The sequence below is a fragment of the Chelonoidis abingdonii genome, chromosome 9, assembly GCF_003597395.2.
Source record: "Chelonoidis abingdonii isolate Lonesome George chromosome 9, CheloAbing_2.0, whole genome shotgun sequence".
Lineage (NCBI taxonomy): Eukaryota > Metazoa > Chordata > Testudines > Testudinidae > Chelonoidis > Chelonoidis abingdonii.
Genome location: NC_133777.1, coordinates 2,862,969 through 2,889,521, shown reverse-complemented (window position 1 = coordinate 2,889,521; position 26,553 = coordinate 2,862,969). Strand labels below are relative to the sequence as shown.

Sequence of the window (26,553 nt, the reverse complement as noted above, 5' to 3'; positions counted from 1 at the left end):
ACAGCCCATGTAATAGGAAAAGAGGGAGAAGCTGGGGGTGGAATAAAAATCAGACATAAGGAGAAAATGAAAAGGAAGGGAGGACAAAGAGCCCTTTCATATCTGGAGCAAGTACAAAACAGTGCCTTACGCTATGTCCTGTAGAAACCCTCCGCCCAGCTCAGTCTGCCCCTGTGGGTTTCCTTGCCTGGCAGGAGCAGTGTACTCTTTAGCTGTGTGTCGTGTGTTCGGCAGAGAGATGATGGTGGGATATCTGGAAAGGCTAGCCCAGAACCGAGAGGATTACTCCCATGGGAGGCTTGACTGCTGGGCTCCCAGATGGTGACAGTATATGATGGTTTTTAGTCGGTCAGCTTCACATGCTGCAGTTCAGCAGCCTAAAGCCCCCAGTACCTAGGGGGAACACTTCACATTTAAAGCCTTTCACACCGTGTATAGAAATCCATCCTGACCCTCTGCGCTGGTTCCTGTCACCGTTAGAAACACATGAACTTTTCATTCTATTCCTCGTATGGAAAATGACAAGCGAGCGGTTTCTGGGGGGCTGACAGTGCCCCTGGGTTCACACATTGGAGCAATAAGCTGAACCCTGGGGTGTTGCCTGACTAGAGCTGGGTGGCTAAGATTCATTATCAGAGCCCTTCACTACTCCATTCCCGTGGACTCCCCTGCAGGCCCAGGCATATTCCCCCGGATGATTTTTAGAGGGCTAGGAAGACTGTGTTACTCCAGTTGTTCATTAAATGCCAGATCTCACACTGGTGAAGTCACACCAGCCTAATTCAGCCTCCTCTACAGAACCAATTATTGCATGAAAATTGTATCACGAGATCTGTTTCCTAACTTGGGATGCCAGCGCGTGAGCTGGGAGGTCAGGACTCCTGGGTTCTATTCCCAGCCAGAGCTTGTCCCAGCTTTATCATTAGTTTGCTACCCTGGGCAAGTCACCGACTCTCACTGGGTCTCTGCCCAGCTGTACAGTGGGGATTACAGTTTATCTATCTACCTCCTAGTGGGGTTGAGGTTTATTAAAGTTCTGTGTGTAAAGCTCTCTGAGATCCTTAGGTTAGAGCTGTTGTTTTTATAATCCTAGAAGCTTCTTAAAGAAGCCTCCAGGAATTAGGTACCCAAATCCCAATTATATTCACTGGTGATCGGGGGCACCTTTGAAATCCTGACTAGAGATGTTAAAGCTGGGGAAAAAACCCTACTGGCTTCTAGATCCTGCCCTAAAGCTCAGAGGTCACTGGGGCTTCGTTCAGGCTCCTGGCCAGGGCAGTACTGTGCCATACATTACACAGTTTCCCCTAGTGCTTTATCCATTGTCACCCAAGCCAAGGAATGGGGCTGCCATCCTGTCTCTGGGGGGAGCGCACCCGTCACCTCACACTGAACAAATGACATTTAAATCATGTCACTATTGCAGCATTAAATTGCTGTGCAGAACCATCAAGTCCTGTGTAATGAGGCTGGTTCCTTGAGCCGGTTCCATCTGTGCAGGGAGTGTCTCTGTTTGAAGTCAGCAGGGCTACGCCAGTGCGGATTTAGGGTCCCTTGTCTCTTTCCCTTCTGTATTCAGGATTGTGCCTAGCTGTAAAAGCAATTCCATCAGAGCAGTAATAAGACACCCTGAAGTGCTGTCTCTTGTGGGTTTGTGTTTAAATTGCAACCTTAGAAGGTGGAGCATTAGCATGCATGGAACTGCCTCGCTGCTCTTGCGATATTTAGTCAGAAAGAACAAGCAGACAAGACCGATATTGGTGGACAAACTGCACGTGTTGGTTTTTCGTCTGTCCTCGAACCCAAGATGTGTTCCTGGCCACTCGCATGCTAGGTAGACTTTTTCTAACTCAGAATTGGTGCATCGTGATTGCTTAGAGTTTTTTTTAATGACACCGTAATTGTTACTGCTACTAATTTGAGTGGCTCTAGTGGGTAAATTAATTTCTTCCTGGCTCTTTCCCTTGGGGTTTTTTAATGTTGTTCAGGATTTTTTTTGTTTGTTTGTTCAGTTTTTAGAGATACGTTTAGCATGTCACATGGCTGTTCACTACAAAAAGTAACCGGTTCAGAATAGATGCTCCCATCCCCTCTCTCCTGTCAATGAGATGAATATGCATGAGATAGGGAGTGACTTTCTGGCCCCAGAGAAGTCAATGGGAGTCTTGCCTTTGACTTACTTGAGGCCAGGATTTCAGATTGGATGCTTATTTGAAGCTTAACCCAACCCCTTCAAGATTCCCTCTCTGCCCTCTCATCTAAACTCAGTCACATCCTCCTCTACTTCCCACAACTTCAGTCCTCTCTTCCTTGCATCCCAGATCTTTCCTTGACTCCAGCTTTGCTGATATCACATCTATGGGTTGAGATCTTTCACTCTCTTGAGCAATCTGTTTTACATCTTCCTGGGTTTAAAGGTGCCCCAGAATGCAATGCTTCCGCTCCATTCCCACCAGCCCTAGGTCAACCTAGAGCTTCTGTTGTATGCAGGGAACATCTGGCCCAGCCCAGCTTGCTTAGATCCAATGTGACGATGAAATGGACTTCAGAGGAGACTGGAGACCTCAGGAAGGGAAGTTGAGAGGGAAGAGCATGAAATGAGGACTCAATTTACCTGAACTTTTCCAAATTACAAACAAAAGCTTGGGCTTAGCTCTAGTCCGGTATTTTCCCTGAATCCCTTCACTCATCCCTATAAGTGGCATTTGCCAGAAACCCCACTAATTCCCTTCTGGCTAGTTTATGCTGCTTGCCTAGTGGGTCCATATGTTGACTGAGCTCTCTAATGCTACTGTAAAACAAATAATTAAACAAAACCTAATATGAACAGGAGGAAAGAAAGAAAAGCTCTGTGTGTGTGTATTGGTGTGTGTGTCTAAGTAATTAGAGCACAGGTAATGAAGTTGTTGGAGCAGAGAATTTAAAATTAAAAAAGTTAAAAATCACTTGATCTCCCCTATCAAATCTAAAGCTTTTCATTGACTCCAGGCTTACTCCATAGATATTGTAGGCGACGCACACTGATTTAACTATACTATATCTGTGACCTCAATTTAAAAAACACAAAAAAGTCAGCAAATCCAATTCTTCGTAATGAGCATTCTCACGAGTTTCCCCATCAGCTCAGGTTGGGCTTCACACAGAGTCATTGTTGCAGGTCAAATTGGCCACACGATAGGAACAGACCTTGGTTTTTACTAATCTGTTCACTTTCCATAACTGATGGATGGATAGACAGTGGATTATTCCCCAGCTGGTCACTTCAACTACTCTTTGTGTGATTGGTAACTTAAATCACATGGTATCGTTTCTACTTCCTGATTGGGTGACTGGAACATGTTTTGAACATAAGAATAGCAAATATTCTTCCTTCCACATGAGCAGAGCTGCTCATGTGACGAGAAATCAGTTCCCACTCGTTTGTGCCAAGGGAAACCATTCGTGTGAATGAGCACAACAGCAAGGTACAGGAATATGGTCAAGTCAAATACTCGGGAGTGCTTTTTTACAGTATTTAACCTGCTCTAGGTTTACCTTTTCTCTCCCTGACTTCCTTGTGTGCTTGCTCAACATCAGCAACTGACCAGGCCCTACGGAGACTCTAGTATGGTTTAATGCATGTCAGCTACAGCTGCCGTGATTGTCTACCATCAGATCCCATTTCCAGTTTACTCTGAGTGCAAAGCAACTGGCCTGGTTGAAAATAAGTCTTGTGGTCACAGGGTCCTTCACCTGGAGCTCGGTGTTAGGGAAAGGCTCTCCCCTGATTACATGGAGACAAACAGAAATGCCATTTTTATTTTCCAAGGCTGTTTACGTCTTGACATCCAGTCAGCACTAATAGTTGCAGAGCATCTCTTGAGCCCCGCACTGCACCCTGATGGGGAATGGGAGAGTCAGACATCTGGTGTGCACAGTAATGAATTCCCTCATGGACTTGGGTTAGAAGAGACAATTCAGTCAGATGCTCCACAGAGCTGAACCCACCTGGGCAAGCCAAGCAGGAACATCAGCTCCCGGTACACTTTTATTCAAGTCCCGGCACTTTGTTTCCAAGAGAGCTGCATGAACATTCGGTACGCAGACCTTAGGACTAGGTTTTTGATCCCCTCAGTAACCACAGTGAATTCAGTTTAGCTCCTTGGTTATCCACCAGAATCTGGAAGGCTCAGATGTCTGATATGTTTTAGCCGCCACATTAGGGGTCCAGACTGGCAGCAGTAGCTATGCCACTGTAACCCCGTAGCGTAGACACAGCCTACAGTATTGGAAGGCATTTTTCCTGTTGCCGTAGGAACTCTGCCTCCCTGAGCGATGGTTGCTAGCTTGGTGGAAACATTCTCCCAACAACCTAGCTTTGTCTGCACTGGGCATAGCTACGGTGCCAAGGGGGGTGGATTTTTCATACCCCGGACTGCTGTAGCTATGTCAACCTAAGTTTTAAGAATAGATCAGGCCTCAGTCTCTTCTGCAGAGCTGGAAACCCTCTGCACTGGCCAGCTGGGAGCTTCAGCGTGTAGGTACATATGCTTGGAGTGTGTATGATTTTTTTTGTTTGCAGTGCAGAGGCCACTTGTGTCTACTAGTTGACTCTTTGCTTTCAGCCACACGTACCAGCCTAGAGAGTGCACCCCACAAATGCCTGGGGGAGCCTTGCTTTGGCCCTGTGTTGGGAAGGAGAAATCATTCCGAATGGCTGAGGTTTGGTAGCCTTCCCCAGCTCACGGCTGAGTGTTGCCTTGGCCTTCCGCACACGACAGGCTCACGTGAAGCCCAGCGATCAGTTAATAATGAGCACCGCTGGCCACTTACGTGGCAGGTTATTTGCTGCTCACAGTTCATTGGAGAGGCTGTGACAGGGCAAATAATTTTGTATTTTTTTTAAATAAGGAAAAAAGGGTGTTTTGTGGCCTGTGTAGCTTGAGTTTATTAGAGCCTTCTTTGCCAAGTGCAGAGGAGTCCTTGAGGAAGAGCAGAAGGAGCGGTAGTATGGCCTAGTGGATAGGCTGCTGGATTGGAAGTTAGGAATCCTCAGTTCTGTTCCCAGCTCTGCTACTGACCTGCTGGGCAAGTCTTTTCCCCATCTGTGCTTGTTTCTCTCCCCCACCCCCCAATGTGGCCTGTCTAGTTTATTTACAGTGCATGCCCTTTGGGGTTAGAGGGACCATGTCTCCCTATGCACAGCACCCACACAACGAGGACCCCATCTCAGCCGGAGCTGCTACACACTCCCACAATATACATAAGAGAAAAACAGAGGCAAGTCTGGGTTAGGGTTCAAAATGAAAACTCTTGTCTAGCCCCTTTGGGCAGTGAAATTCCATGTGCTGGGGGTGTCTCCCCTGTAAACCGTCCCCAAGCAAGCAAACTGAAGTCAACAGAGCTCTGCCTCTTTGTTACCAGCCTCAGCACAGGGGGAGGGACTGGATGACCTCTTGAGGCCCCTTCCAGCCCTATGTTTCTGTGATCAGCTGAGAATCTGGTCCAAAGGATTGCCAATGTAGGTTAAGGCGAGCGGACGGAAAGCCAGGGAGAAGACAAGGGCAAAGAAAGTATGACTGTGTAGTTGTTTTGTGGGGCAGTAAACGTGATTACGCTGATTTTTACCATATCAGTTTACAGGACTAGAGTTAATTAGCTTCCTTAAGTGACTTGACTTTTGTGTGTGTGGGCACATGTGCATCTAAAGGTTGGTTCCATGCGGCGATCAAGGCATATCTGAAAAGAGTTCAATGGTAAATAAAAGTTACCTGCCCTCAAAGAGAGAGAGAAAGAAACGCTTTTATCCTTCTCCCTGGGGAGACGCCTACCATAATGGGAAGATGCAATAAACTGCTTGGCGTAGCACAGGAAGTTTGGCTCTGAAAAACAAAAGTGAATCCAGTCAGTTACGAATGCTTGACTAACTTCATGAATCTTGTCCGGGGCTATTCATCAGAAAATAAAAATTGAACTTTCTTTTCCATAACCTGTTGCGTCTAATGTCCCAGTGAGAAGCAAACTGGTTTTGGATAAATAATTTTCCTCTCTTTAGAGCATGTTTCATCCAGAGTCCTCAAAGTGCTTCACAGACTTTAGTCGAATAAATGCTCACAGCTCCCATGTGAGGTAGGTAAATATTTCCAATCTCTATTTTAAAGGTGTTGAAATGGAGGTTCATTGTCATTATGGGACATGATGAGGGACACAAGGAGCTAGTGGCAAAGTTTGGGACATGTCCCTGGAGTCCTGCTTACCAGTTTGCTCTGCTAACTGCTAGATGATGCTTCATCATAGACCTGAACTTTGAACCCAAGATTCTGAGTCAAGCCTTGGACGTCTTCTGAAGCTCAGACTCACTGGATGCGCTTTTAGGGCCATGTCCAGGCACCGTGTGACTCGCTAAAGTCAGCGTAGCTGTGCTGGAGGTGAATTCGGATTTTATTCATTTTCATGCACTTCTCCACTTCCTGCCTTTCAGCAAGACGTGAAGCCACAAGTACCAAACTACTACAGTGGGGTAACTGCTGCAATGTTTGTGACCTGCATGGAATGGGAAGCCAGTAAGAAAGGAAAATCAATAAATATTTGTAAACTCCACTGGCAATAGTTATAAGAATTCTGAGCTCCAAACCCTCAAGATCTTAAGATTTGGAAAAGGGCTATTTAAATGGGTGAGAACATACACAGTTACTTCGGTTAGGATGAAAATACAGAGCAGGTATATAAACCGTGCCCCTTTTGGGGCGTGAGCCAGCCACTCACTGTCTGAGGAGAGGAAGAAACTTCCGCTGTAGGCAGATTACTCCATAATTGTCCGTTATGGGCCAGATTCTCAAAAGGGCTTAGCATTGGAGCGTGCTGAATGCTGAGCTTCTCTGAACATCTAGCCCTGAAAAGCCATCTTTGTCCAGTTCTGGTATCTTCCCTGCGACATCTGGTACTGGCCACCACCAGAGACAGGATCCCAGACTAGTGAGGCCCCTGGTCCATATTCTGATTCCTTTGTTCGTGTGGGAGAATCCACACCCATGACCGGGGCAGCTCTAGGTGTTTTGCCACCCCAAGCACGGCAGGCAGGCTTCCTTCGGCAGCTTGCCTGCGGAAGGTCCCGGTCCCACGGATTCGGTGGCATGCCTGTGGGAGATCTGCCGAAGCCACGGGACCAGCGGACCCTCCGCAGGTGAGCCGCCAAAGGAAGCCTGCCTGCCTCCCTTGCGGTGACCGGCAGAGCGCCCCCTGTGGCTTGCTGCCCCAGGCATGCTCTTGGCGTGCTGGTGCCTGGAGCTGCCTCTGCCCGTGACCCAGATGCACAAGTGACCTTGGACAGTGAGGAGTCTAAATTTCTACTTTAAGAGAACCCCTCAGGACAGCTGCCCGAGAACTCTTGCAAGATTCCCTCCTGGCTAGTGCTTTTGTGGGGGATTGTCAGTAAGAGGCGCAGAGTTAGACAACTGCAGAGTAATGAGTGCAACCAGACAGCTGCTTGTTCTCCAAGAGAGAAGTTTGGCATTGTGGGGTTGTGAATCTCACTTGGACTTGAATACAGCAAATCTGCGGCGAAATCGCCCTGTGCCAAAGACACAGAACAGGAGTTTGAGGGACTGGTTTCTTTGCCAAATGAATACATTTATTCTCCGTGTCACATAAGAGCAAAACAGTTTCCCTGATTAGAACCAGGAATTGCTGGGAGGTTACATATAGCCTTGCACGTGTTGTTCTGCCATGCCAATATCCACAGTGCAGAGTCCCATAAAGCCAATGCATGAAAACACTCCCATAACCCCGAGGCATGAAATATACAACTTAATAACTAATAGCATTTAATATTCCTGCAGTTGCTGACTCATTCACCACAAGCAGAAGCTGTTGGGATAAATTTGAGCCTTTTAAACTGATAAAACTGCAAAAGTTGTGAGGCCAATTGATGGTTAAGGTGGCTGGCTGGGCTGCATCTCACATGGATGCTGTTTCCAGTGTGCGGAGGAATCCTCCCACATGAGCAACCTTGCTGTGTGCTAATTCAAACCCTTGCTCCCAGAGGAGGAATTACTTCAGAGAGCTGCTTGGAGCAATAAGGAATCCTTTGCATGCTTGTTACTCTTGCCTGAAAACATTATCCTGGGGCACAGCATGGCTCCATTGTGTCCCATGAAGACCTTCACCTTTGGTCCCAGGCCATGAACAGAGCAGGATTCTCAAAGGCAGCACATGGCACCCAGCTCCCATAACTCTGACAACCTCCCCTCAGAGCCGGCACAGCTGCAGATTGCTTGGTGGGCCCTATACAAAATAAAGAGTTGGTGTCAGTGAAGTTCCTAGCATGCAGCAGCCCCTGTCCTACAAACACGTTCCCCACTGGCTGCTTTGTTGTCAGTCTCAGCACGGAGGCTGTCATAGCTTTCCTACTCAGATCTGAACCTTAGAGTTCAGAAAATGAGATGCTAGCATGAAACCTCCAAGCTTAATTACCAGCTGTAGATTTGATAGCCTGACATCTAGCAGGAATTCAGTCCTGGCTCACTCTGGTCTCCCCAAACCTTCCCTGGGGACCCCAAGACTCAGATGCCTGCAGTCTCATCAACAAAGGGAAAACAACCCCCCCTTGTCTCCTCATTACTTCCTCCCTGGATGACCCTGGAAGATCACCCTGTTTCAATTCCTCCACCAATTCCCTGGTGAGCTGCAGACCAATCCCCTTGAGCCCCAATAGGAAAAAATCCAACAAGTTTTAAAAGAAAGCTTTATATAAAAAGAAAGAAAAGACATAAAATGGTTCTGTATCAAGGTGACAATATACACGGTTATTGCTTAAAAGAAAAAAATGAATAAACGCCTTAACCAAAAGAAATACAATTTAAAACATTCCAGCAAACTACACATGTAAATACGAAAACAATATAGCCATTGTCTTTCTACCTTTGTACTCACAACTTGGAAACAGAAGATTAGAAAGCCTGGAGATAGAGTGATCCCCTCAGAGACTAGAGAGCAACAGAGACGAGACAAAGAAACACACACCCAAAACTTCCCTTCCTTGAGATTTGAAAAATCTTGTTTCCTGATTGGTCCTCTGGTCAGGTGTTTGGTTCCCTTTGTAACCCTTTACAGGTAAAAGAAACATTAACCCTTAGCTATCTGTTTATGACAGAGGCCAAGGACCAACACACTCTCCCACCCCTCAGGAAGGTCCAAAGTTCCAGGAAAGGCTGGCAGGCGATGTCATGGGGGAAGCTAGCCCTCCTGCTGGCCCTGCTCTCTGGACCCACAGGTGTCGAGTGGCACCAGCCATCAATTTAAACTAAAATGTGTTTAGTCCTGCAGCATCTCGGCACACTGATGCCTAATTACGGCTTCCTTGGCTTTCCCATCAAGGGGTCTGTCATTAATACCAGCTGGGTTCCAGGCCAGCAGGGAGAGTGGAATTGAATCTCCCATGTTAGTTCCTTTCGGAGAAGGCTTAGTGTAGTGCAGGGGTTCTCAAACTGGGGGTCCAGACCCCTCAGGGGATCACGAGATTATTATGTGGGGGGGGTCATGGACTCCATCTCAAACCCCACTTTGCCTCCAGCATTTAGAATGGTGTTTGTGTGAGACCCCCACATTTAAATTAAAAACAGAGGCTTGCTATGTGAATGGAGTCACCAGTATCAAAGTTTGAGAACCACAGGGGTAGTGCAAGGCTCCATTCAGCAGAGAACTCCACGGCTCTGTCTCTCCGGGTTCCCTTTGACCTGCCTTTCCCAGCTCCCATTAGATCTTGGGGGCATACCCAGCCACTCTTTGTGCACGGAAGGCTGGGTCTGCCTTAGCAGCACACTGCCCCTCGACACACTTCTCCTGCCCCCCGCCCCCATTCTAAAGCATCCTACTGGTTCCTGCCGGCCCTAAGGGGACTTTTTAATGGCATGGATAATAGCTGCCTCTCTGCTGCTGATGGAGATGGCAAGGGGTAGTGAGCTGGGATTAACTGCACACTTGATCCATGATGTACGACTTGCAGAAATGATGCATGTGAGCGAGGCAAAGTAAGATGACAGAAATTCCTCTAGCTCTCCTAAGGACCGTGGGGAATAGCTCCCAGATGGGCATTGCAAGGGCCAAGCTAATGCTTACTGGCATGCTACGGGCACTGAGATTCTGTCATTCTCCTTAGCCCAGGGGCGCTCAATGGCAGGGCACAGTTCTGACCCCTCTGCCCTTCCCATATGGCTAGATGGGAGGGGGGTCGTGGTGGTTACTGGGAGGCTGGAGTCCGTTATTGGAAAGGGGCCCTGGTGTGGAGGAAGTTGAGAACCACAGTCTTACTAAGTATAGGGAAGGAATGTGGCACTGTGGATACTAAACTGGGCCCAATCCGATATCCCCTACTTGTGCTGTAGACCTGTTGGAATCATTGGCTCCTGAGCAAGCCTGCAGGATTGGGCCCAGAGTGCCAGCTGTTGCCTTTTGAACGATCTGCTAGGGTTCTGCATCCTTTGCAGCTGGGCATGCTGGAGCTCTGTGGCTGGCTCTGAACCGGACACTTCAGATCGTGGTCCCCGTAACCCCAAGCGCCAGCATCAGGGTCAAAAATGGGAACCACTGCTGCTATTGTTACTTGCAGCGGCATGCAGGTCACCTCACCAGGCCCATCTGGCATGGTGCTGCAGGTGATCCCCTGCCTCAGTTTCCCCTCACCTGGGGTATAAACAAGTTAAAACCGGCCTTTCTAGTGTTCAGGCGCGCCCTCTTGAGGCGGTCTCATTTATTTATCAGGAGAGGATAACAGAAAAACCTAAACAAAAGCTACAGTCAGCTACTCCTCTGGATTAATCAGCCTTCTGTCTCAGCCTGGAGCCGAGAGCCCTCGCAGGCTGAATGCCCCACCTGCACCTTGGGCCTTTGCTGGGCATTTGGCCGGACACCAGGCTTCCCTGACAGTGTATGGCTCTTTGCTGAGCCAGTCCCTAGCACCTCCCCTAGCAGAGCAGTGCCCAGTTTATTCTCCTGGGTTGCTACGGTTCCTTGCCTGGGAACGCTGGCTGTGGGTCTGCTCCTCTCGCCATCAGCCTCTGCTTGCCAGAGAGACCTGGCTGGGAGTAGCCAACCCATTTCCCTGGGGAGTCTCGCTCTGCAGGCATTTCCCCTATTTGGGCTTCCTCGCTGCACTCTCCTAGGCCCAGGGGTTCACTGACTAACTGCCACCCAGGCATTAACTACTCACCAGTGGGTCTGGGTCGGCTCATTCTTCGTCGCGGAGCTTTTCCCAGGTTGAGGGAGGGTGCCTGAGTCCCTCTCGGCCAGCAACCCTGTGCCATTGTTATAAGGCTGACGAAAGGCTCTGGCCAAGATTGGGCACTGCACATGCTCACTGCGAGAGGCAGTCCCTGCCCTACAAAATTCACCTTCTGCACAGACAAGCCCAGCAAAGGGTAGGAGAGGAAGGGACTCGCCCAGCATCACAGAGTCAGGAATGGAACCCAGGTGTCCTGACTCTAGCCCAGAGCTCAGGCCACATTGCACCTCAACTAATTGTCTTTCTGCTCCTGGGGCTGCGCAGAGTGGTGATGCCCAGGATGTGTGTGGTGTGTGTAGTGATGACTAACAGTAGCTCTGCTGACCTCTGCTCCTTCAGAAACTGGGGAACGGGGGCTCACGGCGTGTTTGTCCATCCAGGATTCTTGCATCACGAAATGCTGACTGGCTTGCAAGGCCTCGCACATGGTGCTGTGCGATTCCTGTACTGCTATTCTTCCCTGGCAGGCAGCCTGCTGTTGCCAGAGGGCATTTGTCAAAGAGCTGTGTGCCAGCACCTTGAACATCTGTACGTCCTCCGCCAACACGCAGACAGCGGCTCTGCTTGTTTATCAGAACACAAGGCTGGAGATTATGGTCCACCCTTGCAATCCATCCAGAAAACAATTGTTACTAGAGTCAGTTAATTTGCCAAGTGGTGTGTGATTGCTTTAGCCGACAGAACATTGTTACCAGCCAATTATATTACAAACACACAGAGAGAAAACACCTTCTCTGAGAAATGAGTGAACTTGTCCTCCAGCAATCGCAAGGCCTGGAATAGACTCTTCCAGAGAGCTTTTCACTGAGGCAGCTGTCTCCTCCCCATCCACTGTGCTCTCTAAATGCACGCAGGATTGAAATTGAATTCCTGCTGGGTATTGTGTGTGAAGCCAGCTTACGTAGCCCTTTGCCCACCCTGAAAAAGGAGGCTGCGGATTCACAATTTAAATGAGAAACTTGTCATCTGCCTTGGCGGCCCACATCGCAGCTGGAGAGTGAAGTTTCGCCTTTTCAAGGGGATCCATATGCTAGCAGATTGCTTCTCCTGGCACTTTGCTGTGGAGCCAGGGTGACTGTTAGAAGGGGCACTCTCAAGACACAGCTGATGCCTTACATTATTAATGAGGAAAGATTTTTTTTAAAAATCAAAGGCGCTTCTCACTGGAACTGAGGTTCACCCTGGTTTTCTATTTGCGAATAGTTCACAAACCGTTCCTACTTTCCATAATGACATGGATGGTTGTGACGGTCCCTTCTGGCCCTGTGAATCAGTTTAAAAAAGGGGGTACCAGCAGGATGGTATCCACCAGTGCCCTCCACTTTGGATCCTTTTCCTCCCCTTGGGCTGAGCTCGCCCTGGTTTGTTTCCCTTGGGGGCATGCTATGTAAACTGTGATATGTAACCTCTATGCAGGACAAAGACTGACTCCTTTTTGGGGCGAGGGAGGGGAGCTTTGTCCTTTTGGAGACTGGGGGTAGATAAGCTGCTGCCTTTGGTCCACTGGATAGTGCATGGGGCTGGGACCCCCCAGACCTGGTTTCTGGCTCTGTTACTGACCTGCTGTGTGACTGTGGGCAAGTCATGTCTTCTTTGTGCCTCAGTTTCCTATCTTGAGTCTGTCTGTCTCTTGTCTTTTTGGAGTGTAGGTTCTTTGGGGCTGGGGCTGTGTTTTGCAATGCCTAGTGCAATGGGACAGCTTCTAGGCGCTGTGCTACCAGCCAAAGGTGCCCAGAGTAATAGAGATGTGGGGGGGTTGCATGTTTTTATTATAAATTTAAATAAAATCTATTGACAAATCCCAGTCTGTGGGCTGTTCTAACCTTTCGCTTGGATGTTTCTTTGACTTTTCATTATAGATTCATTCGTTCATTGCGGTCAGAGCCATAAAGGGACCATTATGATAATTTAGTCTGCCCTCCTGCATGCCCCAGGCGTAGAATCTCACCCATCAACCTCAACTTCTGGTTGAGTTATATGAAACTTTACACACAAAATTCCATTCTTGATTTAGAGATTTCAATGGACAGAAAGTCCGTGCCAGCCCTTGGGAAGTCATTCCAGCAGTTAATTACCTTCACTGTCAAAAAATTGTGCTTTATTTCGGAGTCTGAATTTGTCTAGCTTCAGTTTCCAGCCCTTTGATCTCGCTCAGCCTGTGTCTGCTACATTAAAGAACCTTCTGCTAAACCTTCTCCCCATGTAGGTACTTATGACCTGTGATCCAGTCACCTCTTAGCCGTCTCATGGATAAACTACATAGATTGAGCTTTGCGGTAGTATGGGTTTTGAATCGTTCTTGTAGCTCTTTGCTGATTCTACCCAATTTTTCAGCAAGGAGATATCCCCACCCGCTTTTCTGTGGGCTTAATGGGATTTTAAGGTGCCAGGTCAGTGCAGAGTCAAAGATATTCTGAACACGTTTTTCTGGATTCAGTCTCTGGATATTGAAGGAGATTCTCTCTTAGGTATTAATATTTTTCATAGGGTGTGATTGATTTATCCATGACATAGGTAATCTGGACGTAGGACATTCTGCTCCTTGGTTCCGACTGGTTCTCTTTAATCAGGAGAATAATGAAGGATTAATAGTGACTAACGAGCGCCCATCTGAGATGAATCCTTTTTTGGACCATTGTCAGCTGAACACTCCCAAGCACTGAATAATAACAGTGGAACAAACCAACCACTCTGTGTTTTATCAAAATCACTTCTTCTGCCACCTCTGCTTCTCACTGGTTAGTCTGTTGATTTTACTTGATAATCTCACCCATCTTGAACTGTGCTCTGCCCTGAGGTTGTTTCCGTCTTGGATGGGCCACTCAGAGGGGCTCTGAATTCTAGGCACTGGTCTCTGTGCAGCTCCCTCCACAGCCCCGAGATGTTCCTATCTTCTCTGCTCCCCACTCCCTGCAGCATCTGTGACTTGCTCAGCACTGAAAGTGTCCAACTGAACAGCTGGGGCAGGCAGTGCAGAGGCTGGTGCTTCCCCTCCCCAGAGGCAATGGGGGTAATGTGGGAAGGGAGCAGGGCCAAGGAGAACTCCCGCCAAGCAAGGGAGAGAGGTAGAGCAGGGCTTGGGGTGCTCCCTGTCCCATTCCCACAGTCAGCACATCCTCAGCCAGAAGGAAGAGCGTCAATTTTGCTTCTGAAAGCAGCTCATTCCTTTCATACATGAGGCGGTACTTGGGACTCAGCCAGTCACCTCCAGTCATCCTAACCTCTCACCTCCTGGTGCCTCCTCTCCCTGGGGATCTCAAAGCACTTTACAGATTGAGTCCTGGGGAGGAGGTGACTTTCCCCAGTGAGTCAGAGGCAGAGATGGGACTAGAAGCAGGTGTCCTGGCTCCCAGTCCCCTGCTCAAACCACTAGATACACTCCCTCTTCATAACCATCAGGCCTCTAATGGGGAGCTTTCACCCTCACCCTCTCCCTGTGCAGAAGTGATCTGACAACAGGCACTTGAGGATTTGTCCTGCTGCTGCATAGCAGCCAGGAGAGAAGCAGAACTGCACCGCTGGGCTGGCGTGAGCTGCCCCTTCCCACCAGGCAGTTTAGATGTGGAGATAAAGTTGTTATGGGTTTGTTGATTTGGTTGATCAGCATGGCACAGGGTGGAAGCAGCAGGGACTGCCATAAAAAGGAAATAGGAACATTAGAGTCTTGTTAATTGCTAGGATGCATCAAAAAAAATAGATAGCGGTGATGCAGCCCGTCTGCTGTCGTGCGCAGCAATAATATTTGTGTAAAGGGAGGGTTGGGAAGGTGTTGCTAACCTGCGGATCAGGAGGAGAGCGGAACCGTTGCTCATCAGTGCAGATATAGCACAGCCAGCAGCTATTCCGATCCACCCTCAGCTCAGCATGTTTATCTACCTTGGGTACCAGAGCATCTGCGCACCTCACAATCGTCCTCCCAGCGCTCCTGTGCTGTGCTGTTCTCTCCATCCCCTATGGGGGACAGGGTGAATTGCCTGTCTGGTCCCAAGTCTTGCAGGTCTTTAGATTCCCAAGCTAGCACCATAATCTCTGGCCCATCCTTCATCTCCTTGAAGTTCTGTCCAGCACAAGAGTAGTACAGAGAGACGGTGCAGAAAGTCTGACTGCTTCATCTCGTTTTCTTATTGATTTTTATGATCCAATCATCTAAAACACAGACAAAATGAGCAAAAGGGGAGAGAGTGTGTGTGTGTGAGAGAGAGAGAGCGAGCGAGAGAGCAAGCATCTCTATGAAGAAGAAACAAAATTGGCAGGAAAAGAAGTGATTTTTACGTTTCTAAGGGTGGTTACTAACTGGATATTTGTAAGTAACTGGCTGTATCTTTTGTAAGCCATTAACACTGCATACTGTAGCTCATTAATTTATTGCCTGAGGTCCTCCAGTTAGAGCTATGCGCAATAGTATAAATTAGCACCAGTGATATTGAAGTTTAAATTGCCAAATATGTACCTTGCAGTAGACATTGACATTGAAAATGATCTTCCAGTTGCACCACAATATAAATTGTTTCCACGGGTGATTTTTATATAACAGAGGAAGTTTTTAAACAAGCGCCTGAGCACTTATGAATAAAAAATAACACCTGCAGCTAGGAGAGCAGTTACCAGGACTCCCCGTCCTCATGCTTCAGGGCAGACGTTGATCCGCAGCTGGAATCAGGGAGAAATTCCTTCTCCCATATGGTGCACAGTTAGTGCATTTTAGATCGTTGATATCGTTCTCCAAAGCATTTGTCATTGGTCGCTGTTGGATGCAGGTTCCTGGGCTAGTTGGACCATTGGTCTGCTCTGGCACAATGGAAAGTGAGATACTAGGGCTTGGGATTGTGAACTAGTGGGTGTCAGTCTACTCTGGTAAAACTCGGGAAGAGGGCAGGCTCGATGGACCATCTGGCTGTTCTGAAATGGCAGTTGCTAGGTTTTTAAGAGCTCTGCTAGGTGTCGGAGATGGATACAAAGGGATGTTTTCTCACTTGTATTCAGACCTCCATGCCTCCCAGTATATCCATCTATTTTAGGAAAGAATCAGATGAGGGCCTGCCAGAATCCCCCTGGTGGGCATTAGACACAAATGATCCTCTGGGTTCAACCTGTCTGCCAGTCCCTGCTGCAGTGACACCCGGAAACAGACACTAGTGTGGTCTCTGGAGGGCTTCGGTTTGAAGGTGGGAATTTTCAAACTCTGGGATGGGCCCTGCCCCTTGAATGAGGTCACTAAACTTATGAGCAAACTTTCGCTAGCATTGCCCCACCAGGTGGGGGTCATTTTGAGAGGAGCTGGAGATGTGTATACACAAGGGCAGCATGACTAAAAGAGAATTATAGGAACACGAGTCTCGTTTGTGAAACGTTTGTGCGTCACCTACCCCGACGGGGCGGGGGCCTGTAGGCGCTAGCTCAGTGCAAATACAGAGTAGCATCGCTCTAGGTAGACAGGTCTGTAATCACAGCCTTCAGCAGTGAAACCCGTGCTTCCAGTTATAGCCTCCTGCAGACTCCTTACCCAAATAATGATGAGGAATCACTTGAAAATAGTCTCTCTCTCTGCAGTGCTTGTGGGAAAGAGCCGCCTGAAGGGCCATAGGATTTACCAACTTCTCCCCAACCCGCAGTCGAGAGGAGGGTGGAGAGCTGACAGTCCATCCATACCTCGCTGAGAACTTTCCAAGAGTGAGATCAGGCCAACCATCCAGCCCCTCAAGCCAGCGGGCTGGCTCTGACCTCCTTTACGTGGCTCTACTCCAAAGACATCGCTCCTGATTTGCACCCTCTCCAGTGTCCCCTACCTGCCAGCTAGTGCCCCTCAAGACGTGCAAAGCCAGATGGCATTGGTATCTCTGGTCACGGGGGGTTAAGAGGGGGGGCTGTGGCAGCTTTGAGAAGAGCTGTCGGGGAGGAAATCACCAGTTAATTTCCAGAGCCTTAGAGAGTGGGACCAAATGGGCAGGTTGGAAATGGAGGTCTCTGAGCCTATCAAAGCAACATTTTATTTGGGGCGCAACAGCGGCACAGTTAAAGTCAAGCTGCTGCGTGTGGTCACGCTTCAGGCAACTGCCATCCCAGCAGTCTTGGGGAGCCTCTCTAGAGCAGCAGCGCCCCAAGCTGCCACTGAATTTTAGCTGCATTTTGCTAACTTGTGGTCAGGGAAGCTGCAGCTGGAGTCGCACTCGTTTCCCTTTTCCTGCGGGTGGTGCAAAGTGGCTGCTCCTAGGGGACATCCCTTAGGAGAGGCGCTTGCGTCCTGCTGCAAAGCCTCTTCAAAGGGGATGGTCAGAATTAATCTGTCTCAGCAACGTGCCAGTCTGCTTTAACGGCTGCCAGTAGGCTGGTTGGGTTTGTCTGTAGGTGCCCAAGACTGGCACACAGCTGAGGTTGGTTTCCCCTCCGATGCATGCATGTCCCTGCTGCTGAAGGAAAGTGCCTGGATTCGGGTGGAAAACGATCATTTTTCATATTTATTCTCCTGTTGCAGTACGAATACCCGAAGTGTGACTGTGTCGCTTCTGACACGTCTGTTAGGTTTCCTAATCATAACCAAGAGACCTCCCTACACTGGGAGCTGGACATGACTTTGGAATAGCTCATAAGATGGGTCTGTTCCATGGGGGAAGTGCTGATGAGCTCTGCCAGGCTTTTGGGCCGTGGAGGCACATTCTGAGCAAGGCTGGGCGAGTTGCAGATCTCACTGTATGGCAGAGGAAGACAGAGGCCGTGTCTCCCTGCAGTGCAAGGTGTGGGTCAGAACATTCCCGAGGCAGTGAGAGAGGGAGCAGGGCCTAGCACTGTCTATACAGACCCGACATATTTATATGCAGCCATTAGCTGCACAGTGCACTCTGCACCTACTGTCATCTTAACTACAGAGATGGTGACCCGCAGAGACTCCAAAACCCAGCGTGCAGTGCTGTGTCTTGATTTGAGCAGCCAGGCCTCGTGGCGTGCTAGGCTCTGTAGACTGAGGACCCTCACCTCCATATTAAAGACATGGATTTGTTCCTAATGACAGGTTTCTAATGTATCCATTGCCAAGGCACCACCATACCCCTTCTTTGGGCACGGAGAGGGCACCCATGATCTATAGGATAGGAAGAGTTCACCTCCAGGATGCCCGTGCAGGCCTAGCCTTTGGGACTAGCCGTCCGACCTCTCCTGTTCTTTAAAGGCAGGTGCTGAAGTTTTTGGCCCATGACTTGAGGGGAGACTTACGATTGACACTGCTCCTCAGATGGTCACTAGGACATCACGGCTGCAGGTCTGACAAGGTCATGCCAGTCTCTTCTGTGACCAGACGTCTGAAGGTGTCCTGGGCCTATACTTACGGAGTAAAAGGAACGAGGAGGGCTTGGGGCACCTTAGAGACTAGCAGATTTATTTGGGCATAAGCTTTCGTGGGCTAAAACCCACTTCATCGGATGCATGCAGTGGAAAATACTGTAGGAAGATCTATATACACACAGAGAACATGAAAAAATGTGTGTTGCCATACCAACTCTTAACTCTTACGGAGTGTTTTCACTGACACGTCTCATTCATGCCCACTTCAGCAGCTACATTGACACATCTCTGTATCTTCCCCCAGTGCAACACCCCAGCAAAGAACATGCAGCCTCTGACGGTCGTGACCTTGTTTGTAGCCTTGCGTTTAATATTGTGCGTTAACACCGTGGACTGTGCTGTAAGGGCAGTGCTGGGGCAGGCTTAGCAGGAATGGAAGAAAAACTTCCTATTGTGGCTGCAAGGACCTTACTGAGGATCAAATCCGACAGCCTTGTGTTGGCTGAAAGCTGGTGTAATGCAGATGTATTTGCTGGTGTGCTTTGAATGCCCTCTAGCACGTGTTCTCTAGCACACAAGGCACCGGAGGAATGTGTAATGACTTAATCCCTCCTGCAAAGAAGTTTGGTACCATCTCCCCTTTGTAGATGGGGAAGCAGAGGTGTGAGAGCAATGGGCCGGTGGCTGAGAACCCAGAACCAACTCCTAGAATGTGCTGCCAGGAACAGTCCTGACTGCCTTCATAAGGGTCAGTAACCCCACTGCCCTGCTAACTTCCACTCTGAACAATTACATTCTGCCTCTCTAAAGTTCTCTCTACATTGTGTGGGGTTGATGTGTTGTTCTCCGGTACTGGCTGCAGCGATCCTCGCCAGGCATTAGTTGGTAAAGTGCTGTGGATGAAAGGGGCTGCATAACTGAAAGGCGGCTGTTCTTAGTCAACACACTACGGAGGTGTGACAGTTACCCAGGAAAATCTGAAGTATTTGTTGGCCAGTTCCGTACAAACTAATAAAATGTCACTGCAACAAAACAAGATAGGGTAAATCCACTGCTGTCGTAACTCTGTCTAAATCTGGTTTGTACAGAAGATACATTTTTCTCATCATTCTTCTGTTTTGTCTTTCAGAATAAAGTCTTAAATGTGGATGCAATGAAGGTAAAGCTGCAGGTAAGTCCCTGACCAGTGTTCGTCTGCTCTGCATGAACCTGACCTCGTCCGTGTCAGCTTGCTGGCTGTGGGACTAGTGCTGCTGGCGATGGTAACTAGAACCCTATGAATACCCATGGTTGAGCGAGGGCTTCATGAAACCCCTTCTGCACATTGGTTTGGGTTAGGGTTAGTGTGAAAGGATAGCTTGCTTGGGTTGTTAAACGTCTTTATTAATTATGTGGATATGGGGCTAGAGAACACACTGATCACATTTGCAGATGACACTAAGCTGGGGGTGTTGATAACACTTTGGAGGATAGAGCTAAAATTCAGAGAGATTTTGATACATTGGAGACCTGGGCTATAGACAACAAAATGAAATTCAACAAAGGCAAATGTAAGGTGCTGCACTTAGAAAAACCTAATGCACAAATACAGAGTGGGAGATAATTGGCTTGGCAGCATGTCTGAGAAGGATCTAGGAGTTGTGGTAGATCAGAACCTCAACATGAGTCTGCAGTGTGATGCTGTTGCAAAAAAAGCAAATGCATTTGTAGGTTGCATTAACAGAGGCATAGCATGCAAGTCACAGGAGGTGATAATACCACTCTACTTGGGACTAGTTATGCCTCTGTTGTTTAAAAAGGGACACCCCACCTCCACCGTCGCCAGCACAGCATAGACCAGGAGACCATCAATCGATTACAAGGACACTGGCGGAGAAGGACATTGCAAATCTCTGAACTCAGGTAGTAGGGCTGAATTCAGATCTGCTCAGGCTGAAGAATTCCCAGCAAGGTTGGCTTTTGTATCTGCTGGGCTTTCTTAACCCAGTTCCCCAGCATATGGTCTCCCCAGGGAATCTGTAAGGAACCTACCAGAGTGCTCTCTCCCATCTGCAAGCGACTTTCAAACATGTGCTGCAGGGTAATGAAATCAGCAATATCTAACACCAAACAAAGCCTCAGCCACATGCTGGGGAGCAGCAGTTCGCAGAATAGCTTTGGCAGTTGTGATTTTGCATTAGTTCCTCTCTGTGTCTATATACCTGTTTCTTTATCTTTATAATAGCTTTAGTGGGAATTTCCCTCAGCGCTGCTGAGCGGCAGCTCTGGAGACAGGCCTCTGTGCGCCATTAAACAAGTACAGCGTAGCTGGCTGCAATGCAAGCTTCCCCTGCCTTCCCCGCTATTGCCCCTCAAGCCTGATTGTGAGGGGTCCCTTGGGGAAGGGAGGGAAGGCGAGTCTCCATGGTTCTTGACCTCCCTGCTGGTTATTCTTGTGTTGGGGACACTGGTCAAAACTCAGCAGCTCTTTTCACGTTGGCGACTGAACCGCCACCGGGTGAGAATGAATTCTGATTGGACACAGCCCCGATTCAAACTACTTACTTGGATCTTGTCTATACTTGGAATGAGCCTTGCTTTCAGCTGCTGATTTAATTCACCCACGCAGACAAGGAAAGCCACAACTGAAACTGCTAAAGGCGATCCCGACTTGAACTTGTATATTTAAAAACAAAAAGCCTACCTTAAAACTCTACCAAAACAAGACACTCCATTGTACCCACCTCTTCCCCAGGGAGAACAAATAACGTGACAGATATGTAGTCATGTTGCTTAATACGCGGCTGGAAGGTGCTCAGATATTATGATGATAAGCTTTTGGTATAAGAACCTATATAGAATGGAATAGAAACCAGGGTTCCACTGCTCTAGATCATGTCTTTCCTTGTCTGCAATCCAGACTAATTCCTGGTGCAGACAAGACCCTCAAGGTGAAAGACTCCATGGTGAAAGACACTGTTACCTGTCCCCGATCCATCCCAGCCCCATGATATCTCGACTCAACATTTTCAGGTCTAAAAGAATCTGAGCTGTTGGAATGGTACAAGGTCTGGCTGTCTTCTGTGATCTCTGTGCTGGAAGCTAACTAATAACATTAGCTCTTCTTTTCCCCCAGCAGGATTGTGTGTTTCTGCATGAACACATCACTGCATTAAAAACTGCTAAATTCAATTAGTAGGTCCCCACAAATCCATCCAGCAAATGGATTTTTGATTATGAAGGCATTGTAGGCCATTTGTCAAATGCCATCATTTCAGTATTCAGACATGCTGAAGAATGGTGACGCACCTCTTAAATATTTATTGTGCTTGTCGCTTTTTCTATTCTTATCCCTACAAACATCCCCTTGTTGCAAATTAATCATGTGCGAATAGATCAGACCATGAACTGTTGTTGAAATGAAATTTTAAAGTCATTTCCTCAGGAGTGCGCATTGGCACTGGATTTTATATTTATTTTCCGAAAGCATATCTGGTTGGGTCTTAATTTTTCTCCCTTCATTGCTGAAACCCGCAATGCTTCCTCCATCGCTCTGACAGCTGGTGTTGCTCACATGTGAGCAGACTGCTGAACTCCCAGCTATGAGTCACTGCAGCCTGTGGTACGTGGCCTGGCAGGACATGAAGCCGTAAGGAGCTGAGTGAACCATTTTCCACGGTGCTTCTCGTGGAGGGATGGAGACATGGAACAAGTGAACCAGAACCTGCCTGTGGCCAACACCTAGCAAAGAATTAATAACTAATAGAACAAACTGGCTAGATCTGCAAAGGGAGGTGGGCTGAAAGGAAAGAGATTCTGATTGCTAAGTACAAAGAATAAATCTCTGAAAAGGTGGCTTCCATACTATTATGGGTTGGGTCTGACCACAGCCCTTCATTGAATAGAGTGGTAAGAAACAATTAAGTTACCAGGTAGCTGAAACAATAACCACATACATAGGCCCATGTCACCACCCACAGCAAAGGCACTTGGGCAAAGGGGGTTCACTGGCTATTGTTTTGTGAAGGCACGTGTGTCTGAGAAAGCATCAGAAAGACCAGAGAAGATGAGTAATAAGGGGCAGAAAAGCTCAGAGCAGTCACACTGGGAGTGTGGCACTGAGAAAAGTGGAGAGAGCGCTTTTGGGCAGAGTGTTGTTTGAAAGAGGCTTGGAGCAATGAGCAAAGACATGATCTCCTGTTGCTTGATTCCTGCTGCATTCACAGAAACAGGACTTCGAATCAGGTGCTTCTTTGATGCAATCCTGTTTCTTTACAAAGGATGTGCAGTCATAATTTCTAACTGGACCAACCCACAGGACCCCAACATTTTTGGCTAACCACTTGAGTCAAAAGGAGTAACTTTATAGTAGAATTAAAACAATAATTAGCAGTCTAGTCAGAAGCTGCCATCTTGCTAGCACACTGGGGCAGGGATGATTTGGGGACTGCAGGTCCCTTTCAACATGTGACTAAGCAGGAAACTTCCAAAATCCTCATTCTATTACTTCTCTGGAGTCCTCAGATCAGCTCCATCCATCCCCTCCCCCTTAATTCATTTTAAACTTAAAAGAAACGAAACATCTTTAAAAGGAAACCAAAGGAGCCCGGCGTATCCTCCTGGCTACTAGAGCAGCCTGGGCTGGTTTGAGCATCTGGCATTGTCTGATGGTGTCCTGTCTTTGCCCTTTTCAGATCTGGGACACCGCGGGGCAGGAGAGGTTCCGCAGCGTCACTCATGCCTATTACCGAGATGCCCATGGTAAGAGCTTCTCTGCGCTCGCTTCTTTCTAGATGGGGGAGGGAAATAGAGTTTAAAGGGACAGTGTCAGGAAAATGTCTGTCATTCTGTGGGGCCTTAAGGGCCCCCGGGATCATGGATCCACACAGAGCATCATGCTCCTTTCTGGTCCCTGTTGCTGCTGTTTGAATCGGGCTGGGCAGCGAGTCTAGTCAGCTCTGTGTTACCGTCACTTTCCCCTCCCAGTTTCTGTGCCCCAGCCTGCTGCTGGTGTGTCTGGGGCACAACTAAGGTGACCAGATAGCAAGTGTGAAAAACTGGGACAGAGTATGGGGGATAATCGGCACCTATATAAGACACAGTCCCAAATGTCAGGACTGTCCCTGAAAAATCAGGACATATGGTCATCCTAGGCACAGCATGGCAGGAAGGGAGTCCATCATTTAAAAAAAAAAAAAAAAATCTCCCAGAGACATTTAAAATGAGCTGCTTCTATACTGTCCAGCTCCTCGGTGACTGAGCAAATCTCACCCCCCTCGCACGTTGCTATTTTACAGAGCTGTTATTGAAAGAGGACGCCATTAGCACCCGAAAACACCCTTTATTCCCAGTGTTAGCACTAGAAATGCAGGTGATTTTAAATGGAAAGAATTTTAAAAGCTCAAATGGATTCATTTTCAGCCTCATCCTGCCTCTGTTGGAGTCAGCGAGGAAATCCAGGGTGCGGGATCAAGTCCTGTCTGCCCTTCTCCTGGGGCAAGGGACGTAGGCTGGTTAGCTTCACGTTTAAGATCCTCTGCTGGTGGAAATCGGCGAGGCTCTGTTGAAGCCTGTCAGGATGAACTGACCCTTTAAGGGAGCTGGGGGTCATCCTCACCTGGCCTGGATTAGCTTGCTCCTCATCTGAAGGGAATGAGCCCTGGGGGTCATGTCATGGGAACACATGACTGCTGGGGAATATAAGGGCAGCCAAGAGAGTCAGAGAGTAGGTAAGGGACCTGCAAAGAACAGGAGTCTGTTGGGGGATAAACTTCAGCTGAGGGACCTGCTGGGTGAGAAGCCCCGGCTAGGAGGGCTGTGAGCCTGGAGGGAGGGCACTGATACCCACTGAAAACTGAGAGGAGTAACTGAACCCAGGGGGGAGACTTGGAAGGTGATGAGTGTTTATGGTAACATGCCACCCCCAGAAGGGCAGGGAGCAGTGTTGTGAAAACACCAGTTGTGGTTTGCTTGATTAGTGATGGAAGGTAAACTGAGGCAGTGGACAGGCCTCAAGCCAGGCCGCATCAGCCCTGCTGCAAAGCCTGGAATTCTGAGCGTTACAGGAGGGGGACATGTTGAGTTATTTACACGGTCTGTACTCACTGCGATTTTTTTCTTCTAAGTGGTTCCATGTGAGCAGCAGTTGTGAGGGGGGAGCTGCGGCTGGGTCTCTGTCTCAGACGCCCTCCTGCTGGCATTTATAGAACGGATAAATCAGCAATAAGCAGATCGGGTGTTTCCCAGTAGGATGCGGCCACAAAGTAACAAGTAGTTTGTAGAGCAGAAAGAAACTCCATGAGATGATTATTAAATATCTATTGAGCAGTTCGCTGCTTGCTCCAGAGCATCTGCTGAGTCACAGGTAGCAGAAAAGTGGCATTCATCTTCCAGGGTGATTGATTATTTGCCTCCTAATGCCTAGCGTAGCCCCAACATGAGCTCTTAGCTAGCTGGGATATTTTATGGTTTGACCATTAAGCTCTGTTGACTGAAATGGTTCTTGGAAAGACTCCAGTGCAGCCACTATACAAGATTTTGTCTTTCACACTCATAACCCAGGCTTTGCCAATGGGGCTCTGCCCCAACCCATGCTGGTAGGGGTGAGTGTTTAACAGCTCCAGTCAGTTCTCTATGCCCTGTGGGCAGGGCTACTGGAACAATTTGTAGACTTGGGGTGCTGAAAGCCATTGAACAGAACAGTAAACACCCCATATATGATGGAAGCCAGGCATTCAGCTGCCGTTATTCCTTCAAGCCACCCCCTAGATCCAGTATCCCTGCCTGTGGATCTCAGAAGCCACATCTCGTACCATTCTATAGGGACAAAATCTCTGCAGTAACTAATAGCCAATGGGGATAGACCTGGAAGGAGTTATGATGGTTTGGTATGCTCTCCCTTTGAGAGTTTCCTCTGTCAGAGCATCCCAGCCCTCCGTTAAGCAATCTCCAGGCTGACCTCTTCTCTTCCGGTTCTGCACCAGGAGCTCCAGTTAAAGTGAATGGAGCTTCATAGATCTATCAAGAGAAGATGAGACACTGGTAGGTCCCTCCTGGGAAATGGTTACCGAACAGGCGGTTCCTGTAGCTCCAAGTGAAATGAGCTGTAATAATGACAAGAGACATTTATGCAGGTCCTTTCCTTGGGGGCGACCCAAAAGTGCTTGACAAATGGTATATGAAGGAATCTCCAGGGAGGCTTGGGAGAACGCAGCTGTTGCTCAACATTTCAGGGAAGAGATGAAGGAGAATCCCAGGTCTTTGCAGAGAGATCTAAGACAGGAAAATGGAATTGCCCAAGCGGGAATTTGGGCAGTAGCCTGCGCTCTCCTGCCAGAGAATGTCTGAAAAAAATCATATTTTTCACATACACAATCTCAGGCAGAATACTGGCTCGAAATTTTTCAGTGTTTCACAGGAAAATTTCACAATGCAACAGCTTTTGTCATTAAGAAATTTTGAAAAACTTGAAATATTCTCCTTTTTCTTCCCAGTTCTTGTTTTCCTCTGTTGCCAGTGAGTGCAATACAGGGAATGCTGATTGGTATTTCCTTCACCCCTTTTTCCTTTTTCCACTCCGTAACATTTCCAAAGTTGGAGAAATCTTTGGAAAATTCGACTGGAAAATGGGAAACATGCTGGGGGGGAGAGGAGGAGGAAAGCCCTAGCTATTGCCAGCACTCATTATATTGCACTGAAAGGAGAAAAAGGAAAAAATGGAGAAGGGAGAACAAAAGCCTGAAACTTCCAAAGTTTTGGGGTGCTGTTTTTAAATAATGAAACAAAAACTTCAATGCCAAACTGTTTAATTTCAGAGTTTCCAAAAAGGCTGATTTTCAATGAAACCCCATTTTTCCATGGGAAAACTTTGGCCACCTCTAACCAGAAATAGTTAAGGCCCCGAGTTGTGTGCAAAAGGGAAGAGGCAGAGCCCCCAACAGTGCTGTGCTGGGGCAAAGATTCTATGATTCTCAAGCCAGAAGGGACCATTATGACCCTCTAATCTGACCTCCTGGGTAGCACAGGCCAGAGACCTGCCCCCA

General features: G+C 48.1%; 1 protein-coding gene across 1 annotated transcript in view; it reads left to right on the top strand.

Annotated features, from left to right (window-relative positions):
* The window catches only part of RAB26 (RAB26, member RAS oncogene family), a 226,301-nt gene that overhangs the window by 135,376 nt on the left and 64,372 nt on the right, over nt 1-26,553 (top strand). Inside the window, exons 3-4 of the mRNA XM_075069135.1 lie at nt 19,662-19,703; nt 23,206-23,272. Of these exons, the coding sequence (XP_074925236.1) occupies nt 19,662-19,703; nt 23,206-23,272 (109 nt within the window). The remainder of the gene's footprint in view (nt 1-19,661; nt 19,704-23,205; nt 23,273-26,553) is intronic.